Here is a 22,267-nt window from a genome sequence, read left to right as displayed (position 1 = left end):
TGCCCACCCCACCAGCTCTCGGGGACCACCAGGTCCCTGGCACAGCGTGCGCACCCCTTCTCCCGGGGTTTAATTAACCAGCCAGATGCTAATTGCAGGCTGTGGGGCTGCCCAGCTCCCCCAAGGGCTGCAGGGGCACGGCGTGGAAGCAGTGGGACCACCGTGCCCTGCAAGCTGGGGGTCCAGGCACCCCACACAGGGACATCACAGCACCCCAGGGCCACTGCAGTACCCCCAGGTGGAGCTGAGCAGGGGGCAGAGCAGCCCCAGCCCTGCTCCAGGGGTGACCCCACAAGCAGGAGACCCACCTGAGCTCCTAGGACAACCCCACAAGGGTCAGGCAGGGCCACCATGAAGCCGCTCAGCTCCAGGGACTCGATTCCTCCCAGCCCTGCTTCCCTCGGGGCTTGCAACTATTTGTTAATTAGGGGGCCTGGTTCCCATTAAGCAATCAGCAGCTGGGTCAGCACCACCGGAGCTGCAGAGCGGTGTCCCTCCTGAAAACCCCAAACCACCCCGGGGGGGGCTGAATCAGAGCAGCACCAGCGCTCCCCCTTCCAACCAACCTGGGATTTTTGAAAAAAAAAAACAAGTAAAAAAGCACCAAAACAGCAGCCCCCAAGTTCAGCCTTGGGAGAAACGGGGGTGCTGCCCCAGCACCACGAGGGGAACAGGGCTCTGGGTGCCCCACGCCTCCCTCCTCCGGGTAGAGAAGAAACAAGGCCACGCTGCGATGCTCCGGCGTGTTGTAAATAAATATATTTTAATGATTCTTCTTCCATTCCAGTTCATTCTTTTATACATTTATTTATAAAACAGTAGTAAAATTTTTTAATCAGAGCACAGTGCATTAAAAAAAAAAAAAAAAGACAAACAAAAACCCCAAAAGATTAAAAAATAATAATAATAATAATAATAATAATAATAATAATCCACAACTGCTAACTCACGGCCTGGTGGGATGCCCCGTCTGGCACTGAGCAGCGGACAACCACCGGTGGGGGCCCCAGCCAGCCCCCCACGTGCTATATAGCAGCACGAGGGCCTGGTGTAACCGTTTTATGGCCACGGTAAATCCCACAGGGCTTGTGGTGGCGTGCGGCCATCCCAAAGCAGCCGCCGGTGTCCGCAGCAGCCGCCCCCACGGAGCAGTGCGCGGGGATGCTGAGCGCAGCGCGGGGGCACCGCCCGCCGGGATTATTCTCTTTACAGGCACTAACGGCAGCGCACGAAGGACGCCAAGGCCTCCTGTGAAGACTTTGGGGTGAAACGGCCCCAAACCCGCCGGCGTGCACCCCACCCGGCCGCCCCCTCTGCTCGCCTGCCCCTGCCTGGCACCGCCACCACCTCTCTGCCCCTTCCCTCCTCTCGTCCCCGCACTTCCCTGCACCCTCCACATCCGATGGGAGCTTCCCCGGGGGGCGTTGGGGCCATCCCACGTGCCACCTCGTGATCCCACCTCGTTGCTCCTTCTCCATCACGCTTTCCCATCGTGTCCTGACCCCGCCAGCCACGACATTCCCCGTCCTCGGTGCACAACGTGACCCTTGTCCCCATACAAGCTCCTGGCCGTGTACCCACGGTCTCCATCATCCAACCTCCCGCAGCCCGGGGGGCTAACGCTGTGCTCTAATGGGGTTTTGCAAAGGGGTCGCCTCTCTCCAGCCTTCCCCCGCGCCCCCCTTTGGGCTTCACACCAAGTCAGTGCAGCATTTTCGCTTTGAGCAGTTCCCCCTCCTGTCCCCAGCTCCCTCCTACCACCAGCAGCGCTGATGACCGAGGTCCCACGGCCCCGTGGGTGAGCTGTTGTGGCTGGGGAGCGAGCTGGCGATGGGGGGAAGAGCAAGGAGCCCCGTGGGGAATCGCCACAAACCATCCCCAGCCACAGCCGCCGTGCCCGGGGACGCAGGGCAGAAGGTCAGCGTTGGAGCCGCGGTGTGGCCTTTTGGGGCAGGGGCACCTCCGCGGGGTGGATGTCACCGGTGCCCAGGTGACAACGGGGTTTGGGGTGCTGCCAGACCCCCCGAGGGTTTGCACGAGCTGTGGCGGAGCTGCACGCCCAAACGAGCCCCGGGACGCCGAAGCAACAAAACTCACAGGACCCCTCCTGTGCCCCGTGAATTAATTTGCTCTCCCCGCTACCTAGAGGAGGAGGTCGGTGCTGCGGGGCCCGGCAGCACCGCTCCTGCCTCCCCGGCACCCGCAGGGAAAGAGAAGCCCCCGCGGGGAGGCGGCACCGGGGCGCAGCCGCCGATGGCATCCGTGAGGCCACCGTGCGGGAAGACTGGGGGGGAGCGAGGGGGTAGCAAGGCAAAAAGCTCTGAGCATCCTCTCCCTCCAGGGTCTTGGGGGCTCCTCGCTCCGCTCTGAGCCCCGGGGAAGGAGCACGGTCCGGGAGGGTTTTGCTGGAAGGCGAAAGCAGCCGAGGGCTGGGAAAGCTGCAGTCAGGCCAATGGCACGGCAAGCCAAGAAGGTCGGCTCCAGCTCCGGGCAAAAAAATAAAAATAAAATAAAAAGCTTGCAAAAGACGTGGCGGTACCCGGCGAGCCTTGAAGCGAGCCCCCCCCTGTTGCATAGAGAAAATGTACTCCTACGTAGATTCAAGTGCTCGGCGGGACGGGCTCCTCCTCCGGGGAGGGGAGGAAGAGCGCGCCGTGACTTCAGCAACCAAACTCGAAGGCCCAGTCCTCGCCCCCAGCGCGGGCGCAGCTCCTCGTCACAGCATGTCCGCGTCCTCCATGCTGAAGCTGCTGCGGCGACTGCTGGCCTTGGAGGCCTCTGGGGACATGGCCGAGAACAAGGGGTCGGAGGCCAGGGGCAGCATGGTGTCCTGCATCAGCATCAAGTCCAGCTCCTTCTTGGAGAGCGAAGGGAAGGAAGCGCCGTGGCTGGGCTCCAGGCTATCCGGGAAGCCCCGGGAGCCGTCGTCGAAGCTCAGGCTGTGGGTAAAGTCCAGCTGGTGGTAGGGAGACTGCGGCGGTGGAGGCAGCGTCGGCTGCGATTCGGGGTCCGGGGGAGGCAGCAGCGGCTCCAGCGTCCCCTCGTCCCCGCCGGCTTCTTGCTTCACCACCTGCTGGGCCAGCTCGGCCACGTTGACACCCGAGGGCGAGGAGGTGGGCAGCCCGTGGACGCGCGCCTGCATCTCCAGCTCCTGCCAAGAGAGCGTAGGAAGACTCGGTGGGGACATGGGGACACGGGGACAGGGCGCACGGAGGCGGGAGGGAAGAAGGGAGGCGCAGAAATGGCAGGGCAAAGGGGACAGAGGGACCGGGAAGCTCATGGGGAAGGACGGGAGCGGTGACCCATGCAGAGCTTGGCATCACTCGCTGCGGTGGCCCCAGCCCCCGGTGTTCCCGGTGAGTTGGCAGCCCTAAAAGAGGGAGGGAGCCTCTGCCCGGCCCTGCTGGTGGGGCAGGAGTGAGGCGTGCCGGCAGCTGGAGCAGGGCAGAGCAGGGCAGAGGACAGGGAAACGCACCTGGATGCGGAGCAGCAGCTGCTTGTTCGTCATCTCCAGCCGCCGGGAGTGGTTCTCCAGGTCCCGCGACCTCTGCAAGTCCTTCTGCATCCTCTTGATGTAGTCCACCGAAGCCTTCAGGATTGTCCCTTTGTTCCAGCGCACGTCCCTGCGGTGCAGGACGGAAAAAAAAAAAAAAAAAAAAACAGAAAGGATTGCTGCCTGCACCTGCTCCCCCAAAACGCCCCTCTGCAAGGATCTCCTGCCACAGGGCCGCGCAGGGCGCAGAGCAAGCCCACGAGAGCCGCGGGTATCCCAGCCCTGCAGCCGCCGGGGATACGTACAGGTCGTTGGCCTTGGGGATCAGCATCCCCAGCTCCTTGATGCGGTCGTTGATGTTGAACCTCCGCCGCCTCTCAACTGCAGGGCGAGAAGAGAGGGGAGCGGTGAGGAGACGGGGGGAGCAGCGTCGCACCGCTGCCCCAGCTCGCGGGGATGGGGGACGTTGTGCCCCTAGGGGTCCCTTCGGAGTTGGGGAGCTCAGGGTGAAAAACCTGCATGGTTTAAGACAAGCTGAGAGCTTAAATAGAGGAGGCAGAGCTCCTCCTGCCCGTTGGCACTGAGCTCCCCGGGGCTCAGCAGCGAGCTCTGGTCCTGGTCTGGCTCCCAGCCCTGGTCCCGCTCCCATCCATCGCCCCCGCAGCTCTGACCTTCCCCCGGTGCTAATGGGAACAACAACCGGGTGTTTGCGGCACCACGGGCGTTTTGCAGAGCTGGGAAAGAGGCGGCCGTGGGGGCGTTCCCCTTAGGGTGAGATGGGAGGGGAAGGGGACCCAGCGCAGAGAGAGGGGGAAGGAGGACGGAGGGTGCCGGGGTCAGAGAGGGAACGCCGTGCCACCCCCGGGAAGCCAGCACCCAACTCACTCAGGTTGTGATTGTCTTTCTTCTGACGCTCCTTTGCCAGGGCTCGGCTCTCGGCATCTGCAACAGAGACCCACAGCATCACCCGGAGAGGATGAGGCTGCGTCTCGCCCCGTCAGCATCCCCCAGAGCCATCCTTGCCACCCGCGGGGACAGGGGAACCCCGGCCAGCCCCGGTCCTCGCTGTCACCACGGGCTCCAGCCGTGGGGACGTGCCTGGGGCTGGGGACATGCTCTGGGGCTGGGGACGTGCCAAGGGCTGGGGACGTACCCGGGGCAGGGGACGTACCTGTCAGCTCTCTCTTCTGGGTGAGGTCGGCGGGGCAGGAGCTGCTGGTGACGCCGACGAGCGAGGCGGTCACCTGGGGGTCCCCGCTGTACACATTCATGTGACTGCTGGACATCGGCAGCTGGAAAGCAAAGGGACAGGCGGGTTAGCTCCATCCGGGGCCGGGAGAGAGGCTCGGCTGCGGGATCGGGGTTTAAGCCCAGCTCCTTGGCCTCTGGGACGCGAGTGCGCAGACTGGGCAGGTATAATTGTCTTCCTGGGCCCTTAAAATAGCTATAATCAGAGTCGCCAAGAAAACAGGACTTCAAAGGGCGCAGCTGATCCCCTCCCACGGCCAGCATCTAAAATAGGGCAGGTGAATCACATCCGAGGAGGGCCCGGCAGGATGAATCCCACTGCAAGGCTCAAGCCACCCTACGGACCTGGCCTCGGGAGGTGGCGCTGCGCTGGGCGAGCTGCTGGCGGGGGGAGCCTCCCCTGGCACCACTGTCCCCCCATGCTGTGGCTCCATCCCTCCCGTGCCCCTCTGCCGCTGCTCCAGCATTTTATAAGGGCTCTGGACTGGCATTAAAGAGGACAAGAAGCTGAAGAACTGGCTTTTGCAGTCGCGGAAGGGCCATTTCGCTGCCTCCCTTCCCCAGCCCGAGGTTGGCCAGGCCCCCCTGCTGGTCCCTGTCCCCCCCTCGGCTCTGAGCCAGCTCTGCCCGGTGTTGTCCCCCCTCCCCAGGTGTCACGATGGCTCTTGGGGCCACACAAGAGAGCAAATCAGCAGGAAGCCGGGCTGGTTCATGCACACACCGTAACGTCTGATTTCCCACTGGTACGGGGCCACGCAGGAGCACCAGCACTGCCGCGGGGCCGTGGCACAGGGACAGGTCACCCCCGTGCCACCCAGCCCACGGCAGCCCCCCCAGCCCCCTTCCCTCTCGCTGCCCACGGTTGAGGCTCACCGTGTTGGGCATGTGGACTTCGGGGTTCATATAGCCCAAAACATCATCCAGGCGCATGATGTCATCGATGACCTCATCGAACTGCAAGAGAAAGGCATACGGTGTCACTTTCCAGGCCGTGCCGAGGGTCCCCGTGCCCCCCCAGCAGCCCGGCGGCCCCCTCCTCACCTCCCTCTCGGGGTTGGAGCCGATGTTGAGCATGGCCATGGGGCTGTTGGGCGCGCTGTTGCCAGCCGAGGAGGACAGGACGTGGCCGGGCCGCACGCCGGGGGACGCGGCCGGAGGCGGCTTTGGCGAGTGGCTGGCGGGGCTGACGTGGGCGGCGAACTTGTTCCCGTAGGTCTCGGAGAGGTACGCCTGCACCTTCTTGTCCCGCGACTTCTGCAGGTGGTAGGTGGTGGGGTTCTCCAGGTAGGACTGCACCTGCGTGGAAATAACCCGTCAGGGCCCCCGTGCTGCCCCCAAATCTCCCCCTCGCACACACCCCGTGCCCAGCACCGTACCTTGAGGACCTCTCCGGGCACGGGCGGCGGGGACTGGTAGTGGATGGGGGTGTTGATGGCCGGGCTGGAGGCCACCGGCATCCGCTGCTGCTGCATGTAGTTCATCATCATCTGCTGCTGCATGCGCTCCCTCTCGGCCTCCTGCTGCGCCTGCTGCTTCATCAGCTCCATCCGCAGGCCGATGCGGGACGCCATGGTGCAGCGGGGGGGCGGGGGGCCACGGGCGCCCACCAGGCACGGAGGTGACCCTAAGAGGAGAAAGACGTCAGGAATACGACTGCCTGCTTCGAAATTGAGGCACGGGGAGGGGATGTCCTGGAGCACCTGGTGCTACGGCTGAGCCGCAGGACTGATCCTGCTCCTGACGTCGCTACGAAGCCTTGGCTCAAATTTTGGCTCAAATTTGGGTGCTGCCATCACAGAGCCGCGCGTCGGGCATCGCGCCGGGGGCAGCCGGGCTCTGCCCCAACGCGGATGAGCAAGAAAGGACAGCCGCCCTAACGACAGACAGACGGACGGACGGGTCTGCCCGCAGCTCCCCGTGACGGCGCCACTGGCCCTGAGGACAACGAGGGGAGGAGGGGACAGGGCACGGCGGGGCTCAGGGGACACCCCGGGGGAGATGGGGATGGCAAGGGGCACGGCTGGGACCCCGTCCCCAGCAAGCGCAGCCTCACATCCCGCCGGAGCTTGCTCTGGAGCCACCAAGCCCTGAAAAATAGGGGTGCAAAGCAAGAGCAAAAAGCCAGGGCAGCCCAAAAGAGAAAGAGAAAGCAAGGGAAGGCCGGGAAGAAAAGGCAGCCCCGTGCCAGGCGCTGCAGGCGGGCCGCGACCAAACCTCCGCTGCGGCACGGGCGAACAACGCGGCTTTGTGCCGGGCCGGCACGCGAGCGCGGCGGCGGGGAGAGGCGTGCGTGGCCCCACGGTGCACAGAGCTGCCCTTGTTCCCCCGTACAAAAGGGGACGGTGGCCCAAGGAGGGCAGGGGAGGCTGCTGGGACAAGGGGACAGCCACGGGGCCAGGGGACGGCTGCATGAGCTGCCCTGCCCGGGGTATGAAGCTCCGCTGGGAACCGCGGAGATGTTTTGTGGGATGGGGATGGGATCGGGACGTGGGACCAGGGCTCTGCAAAGTCCCCGTCCCCTCTTGTAGGGCAGCCCTGGGGCACGTGAGGCAGCAGCACGACCAGACGAATCCGGAGGGCTTTGCTGTTTAAACACAATGTGTAATCGCAGACAAAGGGGACACGGTGGATGCAGCACGGCGGGGGTTCAGCGAGGCGTCCGACACACGGTGCCACGCCGTATCCTAAGGGGGAAATTAAATCAAGCCAGCGTGGACAGAAATACGATTACATGGATCAAGAGCCAGCTATTGAACAGCAAGGGGAAGGTAATTAATTAGACATGGTGGCCCATCTGAAGGGGGCAGGGAGAAGAGGGGCCTGGGACAGTTAGCGAGCAGAGCTTCGTTAAGATGCCGGCGCAAACGGCCTTGGAGGGGGCACAGGAGGACGCTGGAGATGAGCAACAGCTGAGTTGTAAAGGCTGGTGGGACCCGGCGATGCCAGGAATTTTATTCATGCAAGGAATAAAACAAGGCTGGAGGGGGGTAAATCACAGCTTATACATACGGGGGGGGGATAATAACCCCAAATACAGAGCGCAAGCCTCCAAGAGCAGCCGGGACATCCAACGAGCACGGGGCACAGCGAGGCACAGCCAGGGCACGGAGGGGGAAAAGCATCCAGCCCCAGAAAGTGACGTTTTCTGGGATGCTTCCAGCACGAGGGGATGGCAGAAAGGGATTTCAAGCCGTGCGTGGGACCCTGTGGGATCGCCCACCCTGGTTCCAAGCCAGCAGCTCCAGGCCCCACGAGCCATCCCGCGGGGGCTGCGTGGCCGGGCTGGGTGGGCACGGGGTGAGGACACGGAGGGGAGCAGGGGGAAGGTGAAACACGAGGGGCCGGCACCTCCGGCGCCGGGGAAACCCAGTTTGAAGGGCGAGGATGGAGCTGCAGAGCTGGGGGAGCGTTTTGGGGCTCCCAGGGACACTTTTCAGAAAGGGCACGGAGCGGGAGGGTGTCACGGGAAGCGTGCCGAAGCGCAGCCACCCACGGCACGGCACCCGTCATCCCCGTCCCCCCCAAACCCGCCTGGCTGCAGGACGCCCCCCCTCAGCCCCTGTATAGGAAACGGGGGCGGGGGGAGCAGAAAACGCTGCTTTTCCCACCCCCCCCCCCCCCCAGGGAAACCCCTGCTGGCAGCCAGGGAGAAGGGGCGCCACCGAGGGCGAGACGGGGAAGGGTGGTCAGAGCAGGGCCCGGCCTCGAGCGAGCGATAAGCAGAGGTGGAAACTGGGTCAGGTTTAAAATAACCCGCTTGGTTCTGCTCGGCTGCGCCCCCCCGGAGTGCCCAGCAGCTTCTGCTTTCGCTCTGACTCAGCCCCACCAGGAGGGAGAGGGCCGGGGTGGGCCGGGGAGCGGGGCGGCAGCCCAGGGGACACGTCCCGTCCCCCCCCAAGGGGACACATCCTGCGTCTCTCGGGCGGACAGGACCACGTTTGGGATTCCTGCCAGTCCTGGGAAGGAGAAAGGCGTTCGCATCCAGGACAAAGCACATCCAGCGGCTCGCCCGGACCCAGTCCTTGCCTGGAGGGGACCCTGGGGGGGGGGGGGGGGGTCAGGATCTGTCCCATCTCCCCCCTGCCCCATGCATGGCAGCGGCTCGTCTGGCTCTGAGAGGGTGCCCAGCCCCAGCGGCGCGGAGCCCAGGGTGTGCTCGGGCATTGGGTTACCCCGCGGGTGCTGCCGGGGCACCTGCTCGGGGCGACGTCCCCAGCGGTCACCAAGCGGAGCCGGGGATGGAGCGGGGCGGTGGGGGGGCGACGGGAAAGGGACGGAGGGGGAACGAGCCACAGGGTGAGAAGGTGAGAGGGAAACGGGGAAAGAGCCCGGGGAGCCCAAGCTGCCCCGCGAGGTGCGCGGAGCACGGCACGGATTTCCCGAAGGAAACCCCCGGCGCTGCGAGTGCTGGGAACGCCGCAGACCTGCCCCTGGGTCCTCGGGGGGGGGAAAAAGCAAATCCCCGCGTCACCGCGGCATCGCACCCTAAAATCCGGGCAGCTTTTAGAGAGAAAAGCTCCTGCTGGGAGCGGAGATGGTTGGCTCAGGACGGCGTCCCTCCCGGTTGTGTGCAGCAGGGTGAGCGCTGCCCCGACCCCGTGCGAGGCCGGAGCCAAGGAATTCATCTCCCTTCAGAACATCCCCGGTGCTACTGAGCGGCACGGTTATTTCTGGACCTTTCCTGCCTTTCCTCGGGGGTGTTATTTCATCGGGCGGATCCTCCCGTGCCCCGGCAGCGCTCGGGAATAACCACAGCCGGAGCTGCCCTCACGGCACCGACCCCACCGCTGCTCCGTGGGGCTTTGCACGGCCCCGCAGCCCCCCTCTGTCCCCACACGAGGCCAGCGGCCCCACAAAGGGACAGAGGTGTCCCCAGAGCTGCTCACACAGCGGGGACAGCAGCCAAGGGCACCCCGCTACCGGTGCCACCCTGCTGTCCCCGTCCCCGCACGGCCCCCCATCGCCTCGTCCCCAAGCGCACCTCCGAGCCCGGATGCGGCTGGGAGGCAAAAACCCTAAGAAGCCGGGGTTAAAAATAAAACCTGCCCGGAGCCAGTCCCTGCACACAGCCCCAGCAGGATCGCGTTACCCTCCCGGGGAAGCGGCACCCAGCGAGTGCACCACCTCCGCCAGGGCAGAAGGCTGGGAGGAGGAGGGGGGGGGGGGGGGGGGGCGATGCCCGAGGGATGGAGCCGAGACCCCCACCCCATCCCACTGCCAGGACACCGGGAAGCTCCGCGGCCGTCCCACGCACGCGCGTGTGCCAGTCGCCCGCGGGCATTACGAATGGAAAAATCAATCGGCAGCTTGAGCCTGCCCCGGCCCTGGGGAGCCGGGGAGGGGGGCGGGTGACCGTGCTGCCCCCCCTCCCCCCCCCCCCCCCGGCCCTGTGCTGCTTCATTGACAAGCACGAGGGCTGAGAAAAGGAAACGGGGAAGGAAGAAGTGAAAATAGCTCCGCTTCTTGGTACGAGCAGCGAGCGCCCGCCGAGCCTTCCTTCCTGGTTTTTGTTTTTCAAACGCAGGGAGTGGGGGGGGGACGCGGGGGCAGCGCGCGAGGACACCCCCGTGCACCCCAGCCCGGCCCTGGCGAAGCACCCGCGGCCGTTTTGGGGACGCGGCAGCCCCCTGGGTGCAGGGCAGCCCCCAGCCCGGCCAGGACACGCGGCGGTGGCGGTGCTCAGCCCACGCTGAGATTTGCTCCGAGGGCACCCAGCGCCTCCTGCTCCCACCCCACGGCTTCGTTCCAGCCCGGCTCTGGGTGCCAAGAGGCAATAAAGGCACCCGGCTGTCCCTGCCGTCACCCCAAAAGCCACCCCACGGGGTGCCCCCAGCAAAGCCACCCGCGGACAGGCAGGAAGGGGGACGCGCGTTACCTGGGCAGGGGGTGGCAGGGGACAAGGGGGGGTCTCCGGGCGCCGGGGCTGGCCCCTCGCAGCTCCTCCGCGCTCCTCGCCGCCCTGCCCGGCTCCTGCGCCGGCCCCGCGTTTCCTCATTTTTAGGGCCCCGCTTTTAACGCAGCAGCAGCCGCAGCGGGCGCAGGCGGAGGAAGTTGCAAAAAAGCCTCCCAACCTGCTCGCTCGTCTCGCTGCAGCACGGGAGTCAGCAGTGGGGCCGGGGAAAGAGCGGGACAAAAATAGCTGCAGCCACCGCCACCCGGCTCCCCCGGGTGCCAGAGCCCCGGCAGGGTCTGCCCCATCGCGGCCCCTCGGGGCCACCGGGAAAGGGCAGAGCGGCCGCAGAGCTGCCGGCGGTGACATCCCACCCCCCCCCACCCCGAGAGCAGTGATGGAGGGGCAGGTGCTGCTCCTTGTCCCTCCAAGGGATGGGATCCCGCTCCCTCGGTGTGCCCGGAGAGGGTGCCAGCGTCACCCAGCTGGATCCGGCCCCGCGTGCGATGAGGGGCGCAGCTCACAGGGGGGTCCCTCCGGCACACACAGCAGTGCCGCCAGTGCTGGCTGCCACCAGGACGGTGGCATCAAGTCTGGGGGACAACAAGGACGCCGGTGTGATGCCCCATGGGACCGGCACGGTGCCGGCACGTCCTCCCTGCGCAGAGCCTCCTCGCACCCTCTCCATTTTGTGCCTGTGCTGGGGCCACGTGCAGGGCTGGGGTCCCACCCCGCGGGCAGCTGCGTCCCCATCGTCACCTCCTGCACCCTCCCCGTCGGACGATGCTCACCCCATGGGAGAGCCCCCGGGAAAGCCCCCCCAGGCCAGGCGGGTGAGCCGCTGCCGTGCCGCCGCCGTGCCGCCCTGCCAGCGACGCGGGCTGGCACCCGGCTGGTGCCGCGCAGCTGGGACCTGCCCCGCAGCCTCCCCTCGCCCCGACTTGGCGGGGGGGGGGGGGGGGGGATTTACGCCGTGCCAGCGTCCCCGCGGTGTCAGGGGTCGGGTGACGCTGGCACCCAGCGGGAGGAAGGACGGGGTCCTTCATCTCCATCGGCATGCGGAGGAGGAGCGCGCTGCTGCGGCGCGCGGCTCCTTTTTGGCGCACGGGGCAGCGGGGCAGGATCGGACCCAGGGTGGGAGGAAGGAATTCCTCCCCACGAGGGTGGCCAAACCCCGGCAGCGGGACGCTCTCCATCCTTGGAGACGCCCAAGGCTCAAACCAGGCTCAGCCCTGAGCATCCCCATCCGACGGCTCCGCTTGGGGCTGGACCAGAGGCTCCCGAGGCCGCACCCAGCCGGCTCTCCTCGAGGATGAGGACGGGGAGGTGGGAACGGGGGGGCAGCCCGGAGAGCAGCAGTGCCCTCGGAGACGGACGGGGCCGACCCAGCCCGAGGCACCTTCCCTGCGCCACCAGCACGCAGCCCTGAAAGGGAGAAGGAGAAGGCGGAGGGGGGGGAATTTGGCAAATCCCAGCAGGAGTCAGTTGACAGCGCCAGCGAGCGCCTGAGTCACCGGGCCTGTTTTTAGCCCCGGCATTTGAGAAACGTGGACCACGGCGTTGTTAACAGGCGCTTGGGTCAAAGGCCAAATGTTTTCCCTGCCATGCGTTAAATGCTGCTCTTGGAAGCGGCCCAGACATTTGGCACAGTGAAAACATTAACGCTCGGTGCGGGCGGCGAGCTGCGGATGGCAGCGGGACCCCAAGAGAACCAGGGAGCCCAGGACCCTAAGAGAACCGGGGCCCTGATGGGGAGGTCTCGGGACCCAAAAAGCATCGGTGTACGGTCACCGAGCGCCACCCTGAGCGTCCCTTGTCACAGCGTCATCCCTGGAGCAGAATAACCGCCGTGAGCCCCCGGTTCTGGAGGCACCAAGGACATCCCCAGAAGCCAGGTTCCCACTTGCACGCGGCCACCTTTATGGGGTCAATAGTACAAAGCCTTGCTCCTACAGCCCTCCTCCGCCCCAAAACGCCCGCCGCGGCACGGGGATGGCCACGGTGCCACCCCAGTGGTACAGCAGGCAGAGGCTGGGACCTTGCCATTGTAGGGCCAGATCCTGCCCCCGCAGAGGCCCCGAAACGGAGCCAAATCCTTTCCTGCAGCAGGAAAGCAGCCGGCGCTGCGCAGGGGCCCCCGATTGAAACACCCCTGTCGGGCCGACCGCCGCGAGCACAAACAGCCAGAGCCGACAAGTTGCCGCCCTCCCCTCCCGGAGAGGCAGGCAATTAAAAATAAAAGTGTTAACAGGCAGAAGGACGTTCCTGGGGCGAGGACGAGCCAACGGCCGCGCAGGGGCCGGGAAGGGCCGTGTCGGCCCGGCACCACCCCGGGCTGAGTGATTAATCGGGCCCGGACCGCGGCGGCCGTGCAGCGGGGAGCAGGAGAGCGGAGTGACCTTGGGGAGGCCCCGGCCGTGCCGGCGGGGAAGGACACTGGGCCTCGCCGTCCTGCTCCCCCCGGAGAAGGGAGAGAGACGGGAACGGGAGGGGAAAACCCCACCCCGGGGTCACCCCGCACCACTTGGGTGCTGGTTGTTATTTATTTTTTCTTTAAAAATGCATGAATTAATCCCTAAGGGAAACTGGAAGCACGCCTCTATCCGCATTCCCCCAGCTCCGGGTGCAAGCAGGGGGGCGGCCCAGCACACCACGGTGCTCCCCAAAACCCTGCCGGGGGGGGGTCCCTATGCGGGGACACCCAGCACAGCCAAGCCCCCAGCCCCTCTCCGGGCGCCGCAGAAGGCGCTGGGTGACAGCAGCCACCTGCGACCCGAACCGTGGGTGCTGCCAGCGCCGCCCCCGGCCGTCCTCCCCCCCAGTGCCGTGCTGCTGCAAGGAGGTAATATTTATAAATACGCCGCGGCCCGCCTGCTCGCAAGGTGGATTTCATGTAACCGTACCGCGGCCGCCCGCCCGCCCCGGCCCCGCGGCCGCCCCGGCCCCAGGAGCTGCAGCTGTTCCCCGGCCCCGCTCATAAACAACTCGGGGACGGCCGGTGACACGGCCTCCCCGGCGGCCCTCGGGCTCTCCCTGCCACCAGCCCCGGGGAGCGGCCGGCGGCGGCACCTTACCCGCGGCGGGGACGTTTCTCCTCTCCGCGCCGCTCGCCAAGGTCAAAGGCAGACGCCGGGAGCCCCCGGCGCAAAGCCAGCCCCTGCCCCGCAGCGAGGCGGGTGCACGAGGCCGCGGGTGTTCTCCCTTCTTGCTCGGGTCCCGTGCCACGCGTTACGCTGGCTTGACCACGCCGGAGCCGAGAGGTTTTGCCCGAGCAGGCTGGGATTTATCCGGACGAGGTCTTCGCCTGGAGGGGGGCGCGAAGGGCACCAAGCCCCCCAGCCCCGGCACGTGGAAGCAGAGCCGGCCCCGGAGGAGCTGGCGCGGCGCTGGGGCTGCGATAGGCACCCACCCTGCTGCAGATAAGGCAGGAGCTGCTGTCAGCGACGAGCCCGCTGGCACCCGACCCGACCCTCCGCCCGCGAGCCAGGAAACGCGGCCCCCGCTCTGCCCAACCAGACCCCCCCCCACCCCCCCGGCTGCAAAACCTCCCCAGCACCCTCTTCGCCCCCATCCTTTCCTCCTAAAAGCTCCCAACCCCTTGCGATTCCTCCAAACCAGCCTGGGGGACAGCCAGAGCCGCCCCCGTCGCTTGGGGACGCGCCTGTCCCCGAGCACACGCTGCCAGGCGGGGTGGGGGGCACATCGGTGACAGCACGGACCCTGCACCAGGGACAACCCCCCCCCCCCCCCCCGCCCCGTGCGGGCTCCCACCGCCGCAGGTGGGCTCGCCCCACCGGGCAGCCAAGGGACCCAGGCCGGGTGCCCTCACATCCCTGCGAATTTTGGCACCTGGGCGCCGGGGCAGCAGCTGCACAAACTGCGCTCGAGGTTCGGCCACGCGCTGAAAGGAGAATTTACAGCCGGCCTGGGGCACGCCGCGACGGGGCCGGGCAGGACGGAGCGGTGGGAAAGGAGGCACGGGATGGCAAACAGCTCTTTACCGACGGCACCGCCTTCAGCTTCCCAGCTGTTTATACGAGAATTAAATCACTTCCATTAATTGCATGCACGTACGGCGAGGAAAAAAAAAATAAAATAAAAGCGAGTTACCCGGCGGGGAAAGATGTTGCTTGGGCGTTTCAGGTTTAGCCGGTGAGAAAGGTGCACCGGTTTAAGTAAAGGAGAGCATTTAAGCTCCGTGGGGAGCCTCGCAAGCAGCCTCCAGGCTCCTCCAGCCCAGCACCCAAAGGGACCAGACCCAAACCACCCCATCCAGGCAGAGCCCTGGGGGTGGGCAGGACGAGCTCAGCCCCCACCCTAGAACGCCTACCTCCCCAAAACGCCTCCAGGGACAGCGCTTCCCCGTTCCCCAGCGGCACGGAGGGCCCTGCCCGTGTCCCACCGTCCTCAGGCACCAAGTGGGGTCCCCAGGATCCAGCCCCCCGGGACCATCGCCACCCCCCGGGGCCACCGCGCTGCCTCTCTCCAGGAGCGAGGCCTCTCTCGGGGCTCTGCCCTCGCGCGCTCTCTTCTTCCACCCACGGGGAAACCGTATGGCCTGGTTGTGTGGGGTTTTTTTGTTTTTTTTCCCCCCTCTCTTTCTCGCTTTTTTGCCATTTAATATTTATAGCTTTGCTCCGCTGCCTGCCCAGCACCAAGGCGGGTGGAAGAGGTTGGCAGAGCGGGTTGGCCCCTCCAGAAGCGGCGGTGCAGGCACCGGGGGCAGCCCCGTGCCCGTCCTTCGAGTTTTGCTTAGTGATTTCTCATCGCCCCCGCCTCCCTCGGGTCTCACTGGAGGGGAAGGAGCAGAACCGGAGTTTGCTCCGGGTCCCCGGCGGCTGCTGGAGCCCGGGGCTCAGCCTCCTGCATCCCACGGCCGGGCAGCTCCGGGCCTGCAGCCCCGGCTGGCGAGGGCGCAAACCCCTGGCTGTGCCAAAACCCAATCGCGGCGAGTCACCGGCACCCACCGGGCTCCTTCGGGACGCAGCAGCACCGGGGCAGGGGGAAGACGAGCGCGTATTTCCTGCCTGCGCCCTGGCGAAGCGATCGTCACTTCACCCCTGCGCGTTGCAGCGCCGCCGCGTCGCTGCCGCTTCAGCCCCCAAATCCCCAAAGCAAACGGGGAAGGCGTCGGGACTCGGCCACCGTGGGTCAGCATCAGAGCCCGTGGCCACCGGGACTCCCCGGGGGATGACGCGGGGACGTGGATGTGCTGAGCTCACCCTGGCACGTGGCCGGCGCTGGTCCCTTTCCTCTTGGACCGATGCACACCATAACCGGGCAGCGGTGACAGGGCGGCGCAGCTCGAGGTGCCCCCCAAAAAACCAAAGCACCAACTCCAAGCGGCCCTGGGGACAGAGCCCAGGTGGCGGCACCATGCCAGAGCCACCACGCTAGCGGTCACTCGCCTCCCGCAAAGGAATAGGCCAGGAAAAACGATTAATTGGGGAAATTCGGGGACGGGGCGAGGCGCCTGGTGGGAACCGGCTGCAGAGGGGATGGAGAAGGCGTCTGTGCCGTGCTCAGCACCAGGAAATCTTCCGTCCCATCTACCGCCCCCCCAGAAAAGGATGGAGAAACACAGATGCGGGGCTTTGGTCCATGCCTTCACCGCACCAGCACCCCCCAAAACGCAGGAGGGGTGCAGGGAGCGGCGGTGCTGCACCGCTGCCCTGGGTGCATCCGCTTTACCGGTGCCCCCCTCACCGTGCCCTCGACAACCCCACACCCTCTTCCCCAGCCATTTTCCCCAACTCCCCAGCTGGAAACGCCCCCCCCAGCCCCAACCCTCCATGTCTCAGCGGCTCGCAGGCCCAGGGTGCCCTCCCCTTCCCCGAGAGCATCGCAGGAGCAGCGGCTCAGCCGTGGGGCCGCGCACGCACGTGCCGCCAGCTCGCCGCCGCCGCGCGCACGGGAAAAAAAAAAAAAAAAAAAAAAAGACCGAGCTGGAAGGGCGGCCGCGTCCCAAAAACGCCCGGATGCTGGAGTCGCCCCCGCTGCACCCAGCCCCACCCCGAGCGGTTTCCTACTGATAAGGGTGGTGGTGATGGAGGGGGGGGGGGGGGGAGCTGGGGGGGCGCAGCCAGCATCCTCCCCAAACCCGCCGGCCCCTCCGTGCCGTGGGGTCAGCACGTGCCGCTCGCCGCTTCCGCACCTGGCGGTACCCGAGCCCCCAGCGCTGACCACCTCCCCCCCCCCCCCCAGCAGGGTGTCACCCCCCCAGACCCCCGGAGGGGGGGGGGGGGGGGGTTCAGGGTGGGCTCAGCACCCCCCCAAAACACCCAGGGGGAAGCCGGGACGGCGCAGCCCCGCTCCCTCCTCCGCAGCGGCCGTGCATGAAGGCGAGCGAAGGCGGCGGCGGCAGCGGGGAAAAGCAAAAAGGGGAGAGCTGGGGTGGGGGTGGGGGGGGGAAATCCCCCAAACCCCGCAACCTCCACCCGCTGCCGATCTATCAAAATAAAATAAACCCCCTGCGAGCCCCCCCCATGCCTCAAGGGCAGGGGACGCCGCAGAAGCGCTGCGATTCCTGGAAGCAGGCCCCGCTCGTCCGCGGGCTTATTTATTTATCTTGGGAGAGCACAACAATAACCTCCATATTTTTTTTTTCTCTCTCTCCCCCCCTCTCTCTCTCTCTCTCTTTTATTTTTTTAAAGGAAATTTCCCCATCATCTGACTCACCGAGGCTTTTAGAGGACACGGGCGCGAGGGCTGGCGTAATCGTCCCTGCTTCGCAATTAATTCGCCGGAATAATTAAGGGGCGCGAGGAGGTTAACAGCAGCCCCCTCCCCCCCCCCCCACGCTCGGGGATCCCAAAAAAGTTGCTCGGGGGGGGGGGGGGGGGCCTCTCGCAGACCTCGAAATGGCCTCGTTGAGACCTGGGGGGGGGATTTTGGGGGTGCCCTTTGCCCCTCCCCCCCCCCCCAGCCAGGGGGGTGCCCCTGGGGGTGCACCGAGCCCCCAGCAAACCCGTCCCGGAGGGGGGCACCGGGGGCTGAGCATCCGTGCCTCAGTTTCCCTGTGTGTGTGCATGGGGGGGGGCACCCCCTAAACCCCCAAAAAGCGAACCTAATGGAGGCGGGGGGGTGCTCGGGTGCACCCCCCCCTTTTCGGCTGGGGGGGGGGGGGTGGAATTCTCGGGTAAACGAAAGGAGGGAAAAAACAGGGGGGAAAAGGAAAAAATTAAGCTAAAAAACCACGCTGCCAGCAACACAAAAATAAAGAAAATAAGAGGGAAAAAAAATAAAATAATTAAAAAAAAAAAAAAAAAACAAGGTTGCGAGCCCGGAGCAAGGAAGGAGCCCCCCCCCCACCCCACCCCACCCCCCCCCGACCCCACCCCGCGGCACTCACCCGGCTCGGCCCGGCTCGGCTCGGCCTGGCCCGGCCCGGCCCGGCTCGGTCCCGCTGCTCCCGCACCGAGGGAGGGCAGCACTGCCTGCCCGGCACGGCTCGGCTCGGCTCGGCTCGGCACGCCGGGAGCCGTAGTCCGCCCGGGGCAGGGCTGCCCGCGCCTGCCGGGAGTTGTAGTCCCGGCCCCGCTTCGGGCCGGTTTATCCCGGGTGTGGGCTGAAGGGGGAGGCAGGGCCGGGCCGGGCCGGGTTCAGGCTGAGCCTTGCGCCGGTGCCTGTGCGGCTCCTTGCACTAGGGTCGTGTATCTTCGTGCACCAGGACTCTGCAGCTCCCTGCGCTGGGATTGTGCAGCTCCCTACAGCAGGGTTATGCAACTCCTTGCGCTGAATCGTGCAGCTCCCTGCACCAGGGTCGTGCAGCTCCTTGTGCCGGGGTCCTACAGCTCCCTGCACCAGGGTCGTGCAACTCTTTGCACTGAATCACGCAGCTCCTCGCACCAGGGTCATGCAGCTCCTTGCACGGGGGTCATGCAGCTCCCTGCACCAGGGTTGCGCAGCTCCTTGCGCAGGGATTATGTAGCTCCTTACACCAGGCTCATGCAGCTCCTTGCACTGAGGTCGTGCAACTCCCTGCGCCAGGGTTGTGCAGCTCCTCGCACCAGGACCATGCAGCTCGCTGCACCAGGGTCATGCATTTCCCTGCACTGGGACTGTGCAGCTCCCTGCACCACGGTCGTGCAACTCCTTGCACTGAATCATGCAGCTCCTCACACCAGGGTCATGTAGCTCCTTGCTCAAGGGTTGTGCAGCTCCTTGTGCCGGGGTCCTACAGCTCCTTGCACTAGGGTCGTGCAGCACCTTGCACTGTGTAGTGCAGCTCCTTGCACGAGGGGCATGCAGCACCTTGCACTGGGTCGTGCAGCTCCTTGCACAAGGGTCGTGCAGCTCCCTGCACCCACACCCGAGGCTTGTTGTGGACACAGAGGATCAGCAGCAACCTGGAGGACAAAGGGCGGTGGGGACACGTCACAGCCTCTCATCACCCATCCTTCGGGCCCACAGCGGTGAAGAGGAAGATTTACCCCTGGAGAACAAAACCAGCCTGGAGAACAGACACGTTCCTTTGTTCCCACCGAGCGCCTTTCCATAACACTTTTTAATCCCTAATTTCTTGGTAAACACACGCGGGCAGCCCCCCCAGACCTCGCATGCAGCTCCCCACTTCTGCTCGTCCTGCTCCACGCAGGTTCCCGACGGCTCCGGTGACCTCGGGGTCCCCAGGACGTGGCTGAGCGCACGGCACAGCCCAAATTTACCCCGGTTGTGGTGTTCTCCCCAGGAGAATCTGCGTCCTAATCAAAAAGACGATCCCAAATGTGTCCTCACTGCAAACCCAAAGTGTCTGCACACATCTGAAAGCTGCAGCCCAGGGAGCACCTGGAAACCTCAATTCAAAGCCCTGTATTCATGCACTGCAGGAGGTTTGGAGACTGCCGCTGGGTCCAAGGCAGGATAAGGTGTTGCAGACACGGGAAAGCTGCAGCCTCTCTGCTCAGATTTAATGGGATTCCTCAGCCACTGGGATGACAGAGCAGGTGCCCGGGCTGGGGTCAGCTCTGCTCTGCCTGCAGGCGATGCTTGGCGTCCCCAAGCTGCCAGGGCAAAGCCGTGGTGTTGGCCACCTCAAAGCCAGCGATACTGCCCCTGGTCGCTGAGAACCCGGAGAGTTATGGGGTTGTAGGACGGGCTCGCAGCCCCAGAGAGCATCCGGGGCAGCTACAGCACAACAAGGCCTTGGTGACAGCTCATAAAAAAATCATCGGTGAGGCCAGGAGCCATACCCTGAGTCCACGGCACTCAGATCTGCCCTATAACCATCAAACTCAGCTTTGTGCAAGAGAAGTCAGATCAGGGTAGGGACAGGCTTGCTTCCTGCCCTCGTTTTCCAACATCACCCAGCAACAAGCCCGCACAGCGGGGACGGGAGCAGAGCCACCAGGCTGCCGGAGCACGGAGCAGGCAGCAGTCCCAAAACACCAGAGCTGGGGGAAGGAAGGAAGGAAGGAAGCTTTCACACTTACATCCAGGTAGTTCGTCAGCCACGGCACTGCGGAGCTGGTATTTCCTGCCCGGCTCCGCTTGGAGGTGCTCCGGGACCCCCTCCGGCACCCCGCTCGCTCCCATACAGATCCGCCCTTCCTCGGGGGGATCCTGCAGGGCATGGGGCAGCAAGACGTCGGGGACTCACCTCACCTTCCCTTCCACGGGCTGCAGGCAGAGCAGGGCCAGCAGCAGCCTCCCCATGGCTGCGGTGACGGCGGCTCCACCACGTCCCCGCTGCGCCCACCTGGTGCCAACACATCCCACGCACTTCTCTCCGCGGTTTGCTACCTTACTCGGGCGCCTGGGTGCTACCAGGCCGGCCAGTTTGGTACCGAAATCAAATACAGGACATCTGATAAGAAGCACGATTCTGTTGTTTTCCAGAGGCTAAGGTATTTTCTCTTTCCACTAGCTCAGTCTTTCCAGGAAACAAAGGCAATGTGTGCCTTCATATCACATGGAAATTCCCGACGCTGGTGACCTTCCTTCAACCTCTCCACGCAGCCAAAATTTAGTGAAGTGGTGCCGCAGCCTGCCGTATTTCTTCTGTGCAAGCCCACGGCATGTTTTACATCCTCCAGCTGGCACCAAACAGTAGGGGTGGGTTTTCAGCACCATTCTGAGCCTCCTGGGCAGCAGCACGTGGCCCCAAAACATCTCGCTTCCCTGGCATTTGTCCTTTCTTCCCCTTCTGCCCCTCGGTGCCCTATAGCCCTGCTAATGCCCCCCCAAGAAAACCGAGAGGGGGGCTAGAAATTGCTCCATATAGCAGCCCTGGAAGGCGTTTTACCCACCCAGCTCCAACCACTCAACCAGCTCCAAAAGACCAAAGACACTTGGATTCACAGCAGCTCATTAGCTGTTACCCCAAGGATGCTCAGGTGCGTTAGGGACGATGGGTCCCCACGATGACTGTCCCCGTGTCCCCATCAGCCCGGCAGCCTCATCTGCACAGGCCGTGGTGCAGATTTTTTCCCTCTTTTTGGGGACGAGCCAGGCAGGGCTGTGCTGCCGGAGCAGCTGCGGCTCCCCGAGACCTCCACGCTTTGTTGCACGGCGCAGAAATGCCCTTCCCTGCGATCTGCTCCCGTCTAATCTCCATATCGCTGCGCTCAGCCTGTGTCAATATTTTGACACAAAGCACGGAGGAGTTTGTGTCCTTTCTCTGCTGAGATGACAGAGCTATTAATATATCTGATAACGAGCCCCGGTGATAAAGAGCTTCTAAGAAACAAGTCTGGATCCCAGGAAAGCGGTGTTACCCGAGCCTCCTGCTGCTCTCCGCTTGCTGCAGAAGACACTGCCCTCTCCCAGGTGCCAGGAACGGCTCCCTCCTGCCCCAGCCTGTGCCTCCCAATGCTCTGGCTATTGCCTTACCTGATCAAACGGGATTTAGGGTCAGCTGGACAGCATGGCTAACCTCAACTGGGCTCGTATCCCACTCTGACCTCACCACGGGTCTTTGCTAAGCCATATCCAGAGGCATGGGAGATCGCTCGCTCCCCACACACATCCCTGGGGGGGGTTTCCAAATGCCCAAAGCAGGAGGGACAGAGGTGGGGAGCACCCGGCCCCGCTGCTGGGGCTCGGCTCTTTGGTCCTCAGCTGCTCACATGCACGCACAGCTGCACCAGTATCAAGCAGAGCCAGCTTTTGGGGAACTCCTCAGGGAACCCCTCTCCCTGGGGCCGTGTTTGCTGTTTTACACCAACACCATCTGTGTTTAAGACCCCCCCCAGCTGGGCTGCAAAGCCTCATGGAGAGGCTGGGCACCTTTGCACCCAGGAGCTCAGCAGCACTGCCTCCAAGCACGTGCTCAGTAATTCCCTACGGATAAAGGCTGAGTCTCTGTCCCATCAGCTGCTGGGGGCAGACAGCGTGCTGTAAGCACTGGATTTGAACAGGGACAGCTCTCCTGCTGCTTTCCCCGTGCTGACTTTGCAGAAAGCTGCCCAGAAGCGTGTCACAGCGCTTTGCTTGCTGTCGGAGACACACGAGCCCTCAGCTGGCGCCCAGCCCTCGCTTAGCAAACGCAGCGCAGAGGCACTTGCAGGTGCTGTGGTTTATTGGCAACGGGAGACAGAGAACAATCTCACGCAGAAACCTTGGAGAGACAGAGGTCACGTAAGGGAGCATAAAGGCCCGTAGGGACCCCACAGCACTCCACCAAGGCTCGCTGGATT

The 22,267-nt window shown here is 64.7% G+C and overlaps 1 protein-coding gene across 6 annotated transcripts; it reads right to left on the bottom strand.

Annotated features, from left to right (window-relative positions):
* Positions 1–744: 744 nt before the first annotated feature.
* TFEB (transcription factor EB) lies at positions 745–18,100 on the bottom strand. 6 transcript variants are annotated; one of them, XM_040536010.1, is made up of 9 exons: positions 17,993–18,100; positions 6,118–6,365; positions 5,783–6,037; positions 5,615–5,695; positions 4,665–4,785; positions 4,379–4,435; positions 3,799–3,874; positions 3,476–3,623; positions 745–3,151 (listed from the first exon to the last, which is right to left on the bottom strand). In XM_040536010.1, the coding sequence occupies exons 2-9, from the start codon at positions 6,310–6,312 to the stop codon at positions 2,717–2,719; spliced, it is 1,368 nt and encodes a 455-aa protein (XP_040391944.1). In that variant the 5' UTR covers positions 6,313–6,365; positions 17,993–18,100; the 3' UTR covers positions 745–2,716. The 6 variants fall into 6 exon arrangements, with proteins under 6 accessions (XP_040391944.1, XP_040391945.1, XP_040391942.1 ...); XM_040536011.1 differs by having other exon boundaries at positions 17,998–18,098; XM_040536008.1 differs by having other exon boundaries at positions 17,983–18,095.
* Between the last annotated feature and the right edge of the window lie 4,167 nt (positions 18,101–22,267).

This window comes from Cygnus olor, chromosome 24 (assembly GCF_009769625.2).
Source record: "Cygnus olor isolate bCygOlo1 chromosome 24, bCygOlo1.pri.v2, whole genome shotgun sequence".
In the NCBI taxonomy this organism is placed as follows: domain Eukaryota; kingdom Metazoa; phylum Chordata; class Aves; order Anseriformes; family Anatidae; genus Cygnus; species Cygnus olor.
Note: the sequence above shows the minus strand (reverse complement) of the source record. Positions and strands in the feature narration are given on the sequence as shown.